General features: G+C 43.3%; 1 protein-coding gene across 2 annotated transcripts in view; it reads right to left on the bottom strand.

The window, feature by feature from the left end:
• GPLD1 (glycosylphosphatidylinositol specific phospholipase D1) overlaps positions 1-14,526 on the bottom strand; it is an 833,365-nt gene that overhangs the window by 348,371 nt on the left and 470,468 nt on the right. For both annotated transcript variants that reach the window (XM_069218887.1, XM_069218885.1), the window contains exons 8-10: positions 9,556-9,663; positions 3,888-3,915; positions 3,532-3,671 (exon numbers count right to left, since the gene is read on the bottom strand). In XM_069218887.1, the coding sequence (XP_069074988.1) occupies positions 3,532-3,671; positions 3,888-3,915; positions 9,556-9,663 (276 nt within the window). The remainder of the gene's footprint in view (positions 1-3,531; positions 3,672-3,887; positions 3,916-9,555; positions 9,664-14,526) is intronic.

Raw genomic sequence — 14,526 nt, 5'->3', positions numbered from 1 at the left:
TCCAACTCTCTTCTCCCTATATTTGAACCAGGTCGTTCAACACCTCACATTGCAGCCCTCTGATGCACCAGCTCTATTCAACGAAAAGATTGCACAGATGACTCACTGATAGTTTCTAAAACCCTGACTGGCCTCCAATACTTGCTGAATCGATTTGACGATTTCTGCCTCAAGAGAGGCTTCGAAATAAACACCTTCAAAACCAAGTTCATGGTTATTAACCCACACAGAATATACAGGGGGTACATTTCTCTAGGTGGGTCTAAATTAAAATGAGTTAACACCTTTGAATATTTGGGGATCAAACTATCAGACTCATTGTCCTGGAAAACCCATATTAATTCTATATCATTAAAATTTAGCCAGCTGGTGGGCGTACTTCTAAGGGATCACCATGCATTCTCTACACAACCAATATTTGCTGCTCTCCAGATTTATAACATGAAGTCTGTCAGCTCAGTACTTTACGGGGCTGAACTCTGGGGCTTTGAGGATGTAAAGGAGCTCACCCGTAGAGAAAACACATTCATGAGAAAGCTCACCTCCCTGCCCTGAGTTCTCCGCTTCTTCCTTTGCATTTGGATCTGGCCTGTAAACCATTAGCTGCCATAGTTGGTCTTAGAGCGTTGCTGTTTTGGAGGAGAACCATGGCAACTCCCGAACTTTCCTCCTATGCCACAACGTTCAGGGAAGTTTGTTCTTTTGATACCTCCAATAAGAGCCAGTGGATCAACTCAGTCAAGTTATCATTGATTGCGATTGGGCTGGGAGACTCATGGAACTCCATACACAGGGTCATCACCGACTAAAGAGAGTGAAGTCTTGTTACTGGGAGTGGTTAATGCAGTCTATACCTCACTCGCTCTCATTAAGGTGACTAACTAGCGAGTTTCTGGACTTTAAGTCTACTTGGTTGCTAGAACCTTACCTGGATAGCATTCTATATCTGACTGACTGGATGCTCTATATGTAATTTAGATTTGGTTCCCTCCCTCTTAAAACTTTTGCTACTAGATGGCAGAATAGGGCCCCTACCAATAAGTCATGTCCTAGCTGCAATCTGTTCCAGGAGTCAACCACCCTTGTTTTCTTTGTATGCCCATCTTACACTCCTTTATGTAGGAAATGGCTTGTGCCAACCTGCAAACGGCTGTGGACCCGAAATCATGTTGCAGCCATGAGGATTTTAAAATCAGTCTTGAGTCTGTCCATTGCTGTTGCAGTTGCTAAATTCCTTGGAGGAATGTGGCACATCAAAAGGAAATTGGTCAAGATTGCCTAGCTCCTATGTCTCTGTAGTCCTAATTGCACTTTCCAGCTCCCATGCTGTATTTTGGGACTGTTTTTATTGTATTGCTCTCTGTGGATCGTTTTTATTTATTGTAATCACATTTTTATTTTGTGATTCTTAATTGATTATTTATTGTGGTGTTATATGACTTTTATGGTACTTGATGCCGAAATAAAATTTTATACATATACACAAAGGTAAATATAGACATGCATATTTACTTTTGTAATTAGTTCCCAAATTGAGTGGTCTATTGAAGCTATTTCTATTGACAGACTGGATGGACATGATGGGTTTTAAACTTGTGACTTTGGGGTTAAACCACTACTTCTCAGAGGGGCTACCATAAGTTTGGGGAGTATGATAGTATCTTCCAGGTCTGCTACGGTTTAAAATACATCACCAGCACGTGGCATGGACAGTAACACAGCTCCTCATTAGGACTGTCACCCTGTGCATTGGCAGTATCAATACATTTGCCTGAAATATTTTTAGGGTGGAGGTAGAATAATATAACTAAAACATATTATTAAAATACTGTGTACAACTTTTTAACCGAATTCTTCAGAAAAACTCACCCCAACCTTCTTCCAAAAACCACTTGCATTGTTGTCATGTGCAATCCTCCTCATTAACCTATACTCATGGCTACGGATCTCCTGCTAGGCTACAGTGAAACTCTTATGGCGAAAACAGCTTTACATTACATTAGCTTGGATTGCCAAAGCATGGAGGCTTTGAGGAAACCATATATGATAAATGTATTCACATTTCTAAAAGGAATAGATGCAGCATATAAGGCAAATATCTTTGTGTCGAAGAGTGCTCCAAGAGCTAGGAGATATATTTTAACTACAAATTTGGTGAATCTTTAAAAGGAGTGGCTAAGTAGCATACGTGCTTGAGAACACCCAGTGAACCAGAGTATAACTGGGCTGTAATTCCCGATGAGATAATAATGAGATTTGCTGTCCCCATCAGGAACTAAAATACTCCAAGAAAACCTGGGCTCTTAAGTTTTTCACATGGACATTCTACCTGCCTTACTCAGCCGAATTGTCTCTTTATAAACTGACTCACAAGCAAAGACTACCATGCAGATATATCGATTCCTGAATACCATGCACAGATATCCACTCCTGCATAGAATTTCTAATTTCTCAGGGACAATCTAGTAATGGTCAAGAATACCCTCTGCCTGGAAGTATCAACAGCTGTGGTATCAGTACTTAGGAGTGCAGGAATACTGATGGAATGTTTCCTCACTGCTTGTGATGTAGGCTTGTGTGGCTGAATCACACAACTAAAATCAGTAAATCTACACAATCCCTCTATGATTTTAGAGATTTTCTCATTTTAGAGGATCCACAAAAAGTATGTCTAAAAATCAACACTATCAATATTAATCCATATTAATTTTGTCCCCACTCTGGTACCTGAGAATTGTCTGCAATGCAAAGAACCCACAGAAGAAAGTATGAAGGAGTCATATACTGGTGCCTTTTACTTTTCCATAATTTTTGGCTCCACAATGAAACTATTATCCATACATAGAAAAGCTTTTCACCATGTTAACATCCGATTTCCAGACCTACTCCTACGCAAGCATATTTTTGCCACAAAAGTTGACTCTGTGAGTTCCGTGTGAAAATCTACTTTTATTGTTTGCGATCTCCTCCCCCTTTCGTAATATTCATGTTCCATCCCCTCAACTTATAGTTATTAAATCAGGAATCCATGTAAATTGTAGATTTTACACAAACCTTGAGTAGCATTAGGTAGAAAATAGGTCAAATACTGATTCTTTAAATCGGAACTTTCGAGTTATGTAACTAGGAAGCTTTTTTTGCAATCGAAAGTGTAATTTATGTCCGTAAAATAGTTTTAATGAGGCAATTCAAAAAATAGCTGGAATAGAATCAAGGAGCAATACCTGGAATAGAATCAAGAGAGCAAATGGCACACAAATGGAGGCTATCAACAGGTGGGTGATGGGGATTCTGAATGGGCCTATTGGTCCTAATCAATATCTGATTTCTGTTTGTCTATATTTCTATAATCACTCGCAGACTGTAAGAATGACCACAGAGAAGCTAGGGCCAAATAAAATATATGTCTTTTCAACTGTGCTGACACAGAGACACCTGGCGAGTCTGAGATTATCCACATGTGCACTGTGGATCTTCCTTAAACACAGCATTCCTGGCGACTGTCAAAGGTGAAAATACTCCCTAACTTACCTTGTCCCATTTTCCAACATGAAGCTTGTTAGCTGATAAATCTGTGTGGCCCAAAACGCCATATCATCTAATCCACCAAGAAAGTAATCATGAAATCTATCCACCAAAAAGGTGGATTTCTTGGCGTAGATTGGGAAAAGCTAGAGTGAGGAAGAAAGGAAGAAAGTACAAGATCAGAAAGCCCACCCTTTCTTCTGAAACATATTTTATTACAAAAGTGCATTGTTATGTTTATTTTGTTATGTTAATATTACATGATTACATAATGAAAATAACGGGATTAAACCCGGCTTCCACGTCAAAAAAATGTAAATATGCTCTTGTGTTTCTACTAAGTCATGCCGAAGTGTTCTTACCGTGGAAACAGCAACCATTTCTCCTTTCCTGTAACACAATAAAAATGTAATCAATGTCAAAAAGTAGCACACAAAAATTCACAAGTATTCCACAGCCACAAAGAGGATGATGATACACGTTTAACAACCTAACGTAGAGACAAGATCCCGTCCTTTCAGAATTGTAAATCGACACAGACGAGCGCATCTGACATTTAGCCACATTATTAGTATTGAGTAATTACCCATTTGACCAGTAAAATAGTTGCTAGAGCTAGCTAAATCAGGATTACAACTGTTAGGACAGCTAAAATAGCCTTTGCGTGGAGAATCAATTGAAATAGAGAATTACCGTGGCAATCGGGTGTTAAAACTTTTCCTGCAGTAATTCCCCACATTCTAGGGATTACTAAGGGTGTTAGTAGAAAAACGATCATATTACAAAATCGCAGACTGGATTTTTCACTTTAAAAAAAATCTTTTTGTTTATATCCAATCCATCAAGCATACCAAAGCTACAGTCATGCTGTACCACGTGCCAGATTTAACAATACCCGTGTAACAGTCATTCTCATTGTGGGAATAAAGCATTGGTATTTGTGCATTAGGTAGAAGAATGAGGACAACGGAGTGGAACAATCAGCCACAAAAGGTATGATGAGGGAAGCAGAGAAAATAAAGAGCCTCATTCTAAATTCCACGTTATCTCCACTGTAAAACGCCAAGGATGGAATTTACATTAGCAGCTGGTATTTTCCCTGAGATAACGGGATTAAAAATGTTTTTCCTGGAATGGAGAATAACATGTGGACCTAATAACACCGAGTTCAATTCTGGATGTTTTTCCCTCCCCAGGAAAATTACAGAGTCAAATCCACAAACGTCTATGACGTGGTTGGAGTAGGTGGTAAACATTATAGAAACGTTAACCTTGGCTCTAGTGTGATTCAAGCAGGCGCAGGGCAAGTGTGGCAGGAGAGCACAGTTACTTTAACTTCAGCTGAGGGGAGCTTTTATTTCTCCCCTAAACCCCAGTATAAGGACAGGTGGGGGCAGCTGGTTGCACAACCCACATTTTCTCTGAAGCGTTTGAGTTCAGGGCCAATGAGCCTGGAATTGTCAGATCTGGATTTTGAGGATGATTCCAGGTTCATAGACATTAGTGCCATCAAAGCGTCACTTTTCATCACTCTGGTGCTAACCACTGGTCCACATTTACAAGGAGGTGTAATGCCACTTTTTGTGGTATTAAGCCTTTTTGTAAATATGGGCCCCTCCATGCAGTTTTCTGCATCAGAGGGGCATGCAATGGGTGTTTTTGTGGGTGCTCCATTGCAACACCAATTGCTTTTGATGCTAGTCCAGATTTATGAGAAATCGTAAATCTGTGGCAGCCCCAAAAAATAGTGCCATCCCTGGAAACGAGGAGAAAAGCTTTTATTCCTCCTTGTTTTTTTGCTTTCTCTATGTGTGCTGCAATATGCAGTACACACAGAAGAAGCAAAATGCCACAGATGAATGTTTATATGATAAGGTGTCCCTTCCTGCAAATAAACAATCATGCCAAAATGAAGCTTTGGTACTTCTATGTGTGTTACATTTTTTCAGCACTCATAGAAGTGCCAAATCTGCCAATATTGATTGTTTATGTGTAGGAAGGAACACCTTTCTGCACATAAACAATCTATCTCCTCAACACAGACACCCTTGCACGGTGTGCAAGCATGCCTGCGTTGGTGCAGGCTGCCTAATTCAGCACTGATGCAGGGGGAAACCCAGGGGTGTGCTGTTTTCCTCTAAATACGGCACATCACTGCATTTCAAAAGTGGCACGGTGCTGCTATTATTTGTGCAGCACCGCACTGTCGCCACTTTGCCATAAATCTGGGCCTTAATGAGGGTCAAAGAGTAATAAACACCCAGAATACATATTGACATAAGATGACCTCAGGCTTCTATAGCACTCTATAACAAGATAGGGCCACACATTCACTTTGACTCAGCAGCCGGTCTTTTGGATATTTTATATGCTTCTAGGCTCTATTCTGGGCAAATGTATTGTCAAAATCTCTGTTGAGTAGTGATCATCCATAGATAATAATAATATACAAATAGTGGATTCCATACATTTCACACTGGACGGATACACTTCTGGTACAATCCTATGCTTAGACACTTTTAAGTACATTTTGCACACTGTGTGATGCACAGTACAGCACACAAGAAATTAGTGAAATGTTTGGAGAATTTCTATTTGTATTTGTATTTTGCATTATAAGGAGCATTAAACCTGAAAACATCAAAACGCTGCACCAGGTAAAAGGCAGGAACAAACTCAGTAAGGAGCGCCAAAGCAAGGGAATATCAGTAGCCCTTACACTGATGAAAACAGACAAGATTTTACCAGCCTTCAAAAAATCATTTGGGAATCTGTTCCTCTAATATAGCGCCAGGCAGCTTAATCCATATCCTGGCCACATCTACAGAAAAGGCTCTTCCCCCCATCTTGCTTGCTGACCCTAGTTACATTTACCTTCTTCTGACTGGTAGATCTCAATGACCTGCTGGGGATGTACCAGGTAAGGGCTAACCTAAGGTAATTAGGGCCCAGCTGATGGAAGGTTTTAAACACCTACCAAAGAGCCTTAAACCTAACACGCTTCCTTACCAGGAGTTAATGAAGTGTCCTCAACTCTTCCCTCACTAAGTGACTTTTAAGGAATACGTAAGACCAACATGTTTCTGCCCTCACTAAGTGCTGGTAGGTCAGGGGCATTCGTCAGGGTCGGAGCACACGCGATAGGTGAGGTGCCCTTGTAGTCACACTCACTCCAAAGGGAATACCATGGGGGGGTACCTATATGCCGGAGCGGCCTGGCTCCGGCATGTAGGTACCCCCCATGGTATTCCCTTTGGAGTGAGTGTGACTACAAGGGAAACCCCCCCCCCCGGCACTAGCCAGACCAGAGGCAAATCGCCCCCAACTACGGGCTATTTTAGACCTACCCCACTGTGAACTACCTGTTCAGGTAGGCCATACATTTTTCACTTTGAGCACCTCACCTATCGCGTGTGCTCCGACCCTGACGAATGCCCCTGACCTACCAGCACTTAGTGAGGGCAGAAACATGTTGGTCTTACGTATTCCTTTTTAGACTCTAAGAGACATTATCATCGAACGAGCCTTCTGTTCCCCCTTGTTCTTAACCTTACCAGCATACACCCTCATTAAAACTAGCAGTAGTAATTGGTGACTTGCTTGGTAATTTTATTTCTCACCCCATCTGGATCTCTGTAATTATCCAGTTAGTTTAATTTCAGCACTCCCTCTGGTTCTTTTAACCAAGAGGTTGAGTCCGCCCAAGTAGTATCATCTTACTTGGGTGGGGCTAGGTGGTCAAATGATGAAGCAAGACACTATTATGTGTGTGAGACCACCTAGTCCGTAAGGGAACTCCCCCCCTCCACTTGTTGAACTACATAGCACCCCCTGACCTGAAAATTCCCTACCATGACTTCCCCAATTTAGAATCTAAAACAATTCAAACACGGTGCACTGAGAGAATCAACCCAGGCACACCCTCAGTTCCTACTACCCCACTCCTTTAGTGATGATATAACCCTCTGCCTAGCCCAGGTAGAAGCTGTCCCGTGAAGCCCCCCCTGTGCCTGCCTGCACTGCTACAGTGACCCCCGGGTCCCTCCATTGTTTCCTATCTAAAACCCGATGCCTGCTTTGCACACTGCACCCAGCTGCCCCTGTGCCGCTGAGGGTGTGTTTTGTGTGCCTACTTGTGTTCCCCCCCAGTGCTCTACAAAACTCCCCTGGTCTGCCCCCCGAGGACGCGGGTACTTACGTGCTGGCAAACTGGAACCGGAGCACCCCTGTTCTCCATAGGCGCCTATGTGTTTTGGGCACCTCTTTGACCTCTGCACCAGACCGGCCCTGAGCTGCTGGTGTGGTAACTTTGAGGTTGCCTTGAACCCCCAGCAGTGGACTCCCGATGCCCAGGAACTGAGACTTGTAAGTGTTTTACTTACCTCACAATCTAACCATTACTTACCTCCCCCAGAAACAGTTGATTTTTGCACTGTGTCCACTTTCAAAATAGCTTATTGCCATTTTAACAAAGACTGTATATGATATTACTTTAATTCAAAGTTCCAAACTTACCTGTGTGGTGTACCTTGCATTTTATGTATTAACTTCAAATCTTGAACTTGTGGTTCTAAATATAAACGAAGAAAGGATATTTTTCTATATAAAAACCTATTGGCCTGGAGTAAGTCTTTGAGTGTGTGTTCCTCATTTATTGCCTGTGTGTGTACAACAAATGGTTAACACTACCCTCTGATAAGCCTACTGCTTGACCACACTACCACAAAATAGAGCATTAGAAATATCTAATTTTGCCACTATCTTACCTTTAAGGGGAACCCTTGGACTCTGTGCACACTATTTCTTACTTTGAAATAGTATATACAGAGCCAGCTTCCTACACAGCGTAATCCTGAAGCCATCTTGGGCCTCTTCAATCCATATAAAGCCACTCCCTGCCCCTTCAGCTCACTCTTGCAGCTTTCTACTTTCTCCCTTTGTGACTCTTTTTAATTTTTCCCTTCCTCCATCTTTCCCATATGTATCTTTTTCTCACAGCAAAGGCTTGAGGCAGAAGAATAAGCCCCGGCCCTCAAAAATAAGTGCCGGTGCTCAGCACCGGAAACAACAAGCACAAACTAAGCACTGGGTGTGGGTTTAGAGTCTCAAAACGCCATGAAACATCCAATACGAAACAATAATTCAAGGTCCAGTCAGTGCTTTTACTTACAAAGGGAAAGGTGGTTTACTTTTAACACACAACACAATACTGTACATAATCATCAGAGGACGTAATAATTCACTGTTTTTATTAGTTGTCAAAAAGCCTATGAGACATCCAGTTAATTTTAATGAACACTCCCAATGCCACTGGCACTACAGCTTCCTTAGTCACAGCAGTGACTTTGACTAGTTATATCTCAATTCCTTCATTGTGCCCATCTTCCAGGCAACGTCTTTCTCCTTCACGGGCAACTCAAGTGCACCTCTCAAGTAGACGGTCTGCTCCTTCCTTTAAGGTAGGCCTTAAGGAAGCTTATGTCATGCCTGTAGAATTCCTAAGGTTTCTGGTCCAAAATGTAGATTAAACAGGCAATTCCCTAAACCTGGAGCACAGATGTTTTTTGCTCTCCACTTATGTGAAACCCCAGACTTTGTTACAGAAAACGTGGCACATTGGCTGTAACTGTGTTTCCCATCTGGATACCAGGGTTGCAGCAAGAACTTGTGTATTCCAAAAGTCTAGCTCTGAGACCAGTTCCTCCCTTTGCGTATTCGTCCTAGACTGGTAGAAGCATAATTTGTGTATTCAGGTGTCAGCTGGATGGTGAGGGGGAGTTAGGCTTCTCCTGACAAGGGAGACTCAAACCAAAGGCATAACATAGGGAGATCCTGCTGAACAAGTTCATAAATAACCTAAAAATGTTTTCATTTTTGCATTGACTAGTCAATGTGGTTTGTTGACCATCTTTTAGAAATACCTAATTTATTTTCTTACATTTTGAATCGTTTTATCTATGAGTTTAACTGATGCTTTTGTTTTAAATAGGGAAACATAAGAAAAATGACTCAAAGCCTGGTTTAACTTACATTTCGAGAAACAGTAAATATGTGCAGTCGATAATTGCGCCTTCAGTGATGGACCTCCGCCCATAGAATTCTTGATAGATGTTCATTAGATCTGCGACTGGAACATACCTAAAACAAAAGAATCCGTTTTTGTATTGGCTCCGGAAGCACACAATTAATTCATAAATTACTACAATATGCCTCTGTTATCTGCTCCTGGGTCCTCAATATTGTACCAAAGCTAAGAAAGAAAGAATATCTTCCGAAATGTCAAACAAACCGTCAGGGTTCACTGAATTAGGGGCCATTCCAAACTGGCTGGTGAGATGAGATGATGCTAATACTAGTGCGAGTGTTGCCTACTCTGGCTGGTATCACCACCCCATTTATCGCCATCAGAACGTAGATGCATGGAATTGAGAGTAGCAGGCAGGTGTTGGACTCAGCTGACCCTTCACCCCGTGTTTTCTCGGAATGTGCGTTAATTTCCTTTCACATTTGCCACTTCCTTTCAGCAGATGAAAAAGGTGAGTAGAAAAGCAAGTGACATTACCGTGTACAATCCCACACTTGGTAAAACCTGTAATTTTGAAGGACGGTAGTTCCATAAAAAATGGTCTGTGCATGAAAATGTACATTTTTCAATGTTACTCTAGATGGGGTCCGTGGGGTGAATGGGTTTAGGCATTTGCACCTGATACATGATACAAGAGTTAAAATAGCCAGAAAGAACAACACACCAGAGACAAATAAAGAACACAATAAATGACTGCTAACCCTAATGCTCGATATCAGCAATGAGCCAAGGGGAGAGGCCATTCCTACCCATTAGTCATCAACAGACAGTCTAACTCGAAGGAAGAACTTTCAGCAGTAATTTGGCAAGTGGCTCAAACTGCCCCTGTCTGAGCAAAGGTTGATTGCTGGTTTGATTGTGTCAGTTTGTGTGATTCCTGTTGATTTAATGTTACTTGTGTCTTCAACTAGATCCCCAGAACTGATTTTATGGCGAGACTAGGAGGCCAACATTATGAAATTTCCTTTAACTGTGACTACTCACCGCAGCTCCTTCAAAGAATTTAGAACACAAGAATTCCAACATTATTAAAACACAGAACCCTCAACTCTCCTCCTTCTTTTTCGCTGCTGCTCCTGCAGATACGTAGTGGTGCGATGACAGCAAAGTATAAGTTGATATTGTGTGTTATGTGTGGTCTATGGAAGTTAATTGAGGTTATGGTACAAATTTGAATGATCAAAATGTTAAACAGGAGATATCATGTTTTTTAGTTAGTATTGTGGATTTGTTAATTATTTTCTATGGGAGCTTTGAGTGATTCAGAAGTACTTATATAGTGCAGTTAGTTTAGTTAAGGGATTTAGGTATGTGTGAGGTAATTTGTATTTTACTTCTTTGGTAATAGTTTAATCTTTGCAGTTTTGTTCGTTGCTCTACGTGAGCACTCGGGGGCTACGTGGGTATGGCAGTTGAAGGTCTCGGCAGCGATTCCATCAGCGCAAGGCTGGAGCAGGAGTCTGCCGCGTGGACAGTCTTCTTCATCTTGTTAGCATGTGCATTCTTTAAAGCGCATGAGTTAGCCTTGCAGACTTCTTGACGGAGGCTGTCAGCCTCACATTCCACATTGTGAGCTTCGCATTGCACGTTGGTTTTGTACCACATGCATTCTTGATGCATGTGGGGCATATTGTTCTTGACGGGCGAGACTGTTTTGTAAGAAGGCAGATGATGGGTGTTGTTCTCTACTTTCGAGCAGTGGCGGTTTCTGTACATGGGCGTCAGGGCTCCCCCATTTAAACAATCATTTTTTTTAAATTAAAAAATAATACATCTATAAAACTTTATAAAACGGGGCACTATCTACCCCACTCACCCAACACCAGTATTATTGTTGCTGGACAAGTGAAGTGACGTGAGGTCACGTGCTCACTTCTACTGCTCCCGTGTACGTGTAGGCAAGCCCAAAGTGAGTCTATTGCCGGGCTGATAATCTCACAGCCCTGAGGCCTGTGAGGTCATCTGCTCAGCAAAGACCCAGCATTAAGGCATAGTCTCCACCCCCTGATGACGCAGAGGCCAAGTTAGCCCCGGGCGTTTTTATTCAAGCCCTGAAGCGCTTAGCCTCCACGTCTATCAGGGAGTGGAGAGCATTTGTCACCCCACCCTTTCCCAACTTGCCAGATGCAGAGGGCGTGGTGGGACCTCTCACCCCGTGACAAGCTGGGAAAGGGTGTGGCAGGCGGGAAGACTCCCATCGCATCAATCTTTCACGAGAAAAACAGTGCATCGATGGATTGACTGAATCACTGAATGGAGGTATGTGAATATCATCAATATTAGCCATAAATGTCTCTGAGAATGCCCTTTCGCAGGTTGTCTCAGCTTTTTCTCCCTTTCTTTTCTGCTCACAGTTTCCTCTACGATGAGTCATTATGAAACTGTTCACATTAACGTTCTTCAGCAGAAAGACTCGTTATTAATCAATAGATATATATATGGTCACGAAGACAGACTGCCACAGAGTCGTCGAGGGTTCCCCCAGTGTCTCCTGATTTCACCCTCATCTCCTGATTTCATCCTGGTGACTCGTATAGAGCTTCCCTGGCTACATCTTTACAGTCTCCTGATTTCACCCTCATGACTCGTCTCCTAATTTCACCCTCGTGCGTCTCGTTCATTTGACGACCCCCCCAAGTTGCACCATCGCCTTCTCCTGATTTCAACCCATGCTATTCCCCCTTCTTCTCCTGTCTCGTCGTCGGTCGGCAGTGTTGCACCTGAGACCCCAAGGTGAGTTCACTCCCAGTCTCGGGGCTGGTGATCCCGGGGGTGCATGGATAGTAGTTACCAGGTGACTCCCAGTTTGGAGGGGTCACCATCTTCCAACAAAGCCGACCAAGACACCTACGAGTTTCATTTTTTTTTCCGTTGCAGTTTTATATAGCGCTAACTCGACCTGCAGGTATTGGAGCGCTTTACATGAGCACCAGTTATATTAAACAAGGTTGCATTCAGGCAAAGGGAAAATGAAGTGATTTGCCCAGAATCACCGGCTGCTGAGCCGATGCCGAGACTCGAAACTGGTTCCCCAGCTCCAGGGTGGGCAGCTCTGGCCGTGGGGTTATCTAGTGATGCTCAGTGTAAATGGCTTCTTGTTGCTTGTGGCAGCCAAGCGTTGTTTGTCCAGGACTTGTGTGTCTGATACGTCCCACCTCCAGTAGATTACTGCCACAGTTTGCAGGGTTAAGTTGCTGAAAGACCTGTTTTATTTGAAGATTTTTTAGGGGCTGGGCAGCTGGCGGAGTTACACGCTAGCCGCTGACACATGCTATTATGTGCAGACCGTGGTTTCAGTGTTCGCCTCAGACTCAGGGCTTTTGAAGACCTTAAATCACGCGCTGGTGAAACAAGAGGGGAGATCGGTGAAGATATCTATAAATATATATATTATGGACGATTCCTCTTGCAGAGCACTGCTTTTTGGCCCACCTGGGACACCGAAGATTGCACAGAGGGGGGGGGCCCCAAACCAAGCGCGTATAGCGTTCAGGTGATTCCCGCAGCGCGGGACGTTTCTTCCTACAGACCACTGCTTTTTGGCCCACCTGGGACACCGGAGATTGCACAGAGGGGCAGGGCCCCCCGAACCAAACGCGTATAGTGCTCTGCTGATTCCCGCAGCGCGGGACGTTTCTTCCTGCAGAGCACTGCTTTTTGCCCCACCTGGGACACCGGAGATTGCACAGAGGGGCGCCCCCCAAACCAAGCGCATATATCGCTCAGCTGATTCCCGCAGCGCAGGATGTTTCTTCCTGCAGAGCACTGCTTTTTGGCCCACTTGGGACACCGGAGATTGCACAGAGGGGCGGGGGCCCCCAAACCAAGCACGTATAGCGCTCATCTGATTCCCACAGCGCGGGACGCGCCCGGGCAAAGCCCGGGCAAAGGGTGGGCCCATCCTGTGCCCGTCCGTGACTGATTGAGACCGGGCTGGGCCTCCCCTCTGACGTTGTAGCCCTGGAGGTCTGAGCTAATATTACATATGGAAGAAAGGTGAAGTAAGTTACAATTCAGATCTGTTAATTGAGTCGTTTTCTTGCTTTGCATTCTATTTCTGTGCCTTTGGTGCCTTACCACTATTCTGAACTGGTATAATCTTGGGCATCTTGCTCCCTACTATAATCTGAGACGATGGGCAAAATAAAGAATATTACATCTGGGGCTGAAGGAGTACAGGGTATGCCTGTTCAATCATCAATAACTCATTACTTATCATCAGTTATTGGAGCCATTGAAATGGAAATTGTCCAAGTAGAAGAAAGGATTGGGGCTGCTAATAGTTTAACTCAAAGAATCCCTTTAGAGCCTTTGGTATATATCCAGTCTGCAGATCCTCTAATAGCCACCTCTAACCTTGGTTTGCCACAATCTAAAGACATTATTAATGACTTGGATTCTCTGCAGTCTCCTAATGTATGCAATGAAGCCACCATGGACCATTTGGTTGCGATCCCTCCTCCCCCTAAGAAAAGGAAAGCAGGAGGTCATCGCAAATGTACCAAGTCTTTAAAACAGGCGCCGAAGGCAAAGGAATCCACTTCCTCATCACTGGATGTCCCAGTTGATCTTCTCTCTACGGCAGGTCCACTATCAGGCGCATTGGGCTTTGAAAATAGAAATTTAAGATTTTCTCATGGTAACCATTATCCCAATCTGGACCTAATGCTCAAACCGCTTTTTTTGGCACTAGAGTAGAAACTAATCCTGGAATGTGATATAGCCTCCAGGCCTAGACCTTTAACTACCCAAAAGGAGGTTTTACAGCTTCCGCCAGACAGTATGCCGTATGTTTTAGTCTTAGCCAATGTGCCCCCTCTTGATTGTACCCAGAAGGAAGACACTCGGTCTTTAATAAGGAAATGTGCACATTGGCTGAGACAAAAGCTTAGACACCAAGATGATCTAAATAGTAG

This window comes from Pleurodeles waltl, chromosome 2_2 (assembly GCF_031143425.1).
Source record: "Pleurodeles waltl isolate 20211129_DDA chromosome 2_2, aPleWal1.hap1.20221129, whole genome shotgun sequence".
NCBI classification, from domain to species: domain Eukaryota; kingdom Metazoa; phylum Chordata; class Amphibia; order Caudata; family Salamandridae; genus Pleurodeles; species Pleurodeles waltl.
This window is presented reverse-complemented; position numbering and strand designations above follow the sequence as displayed.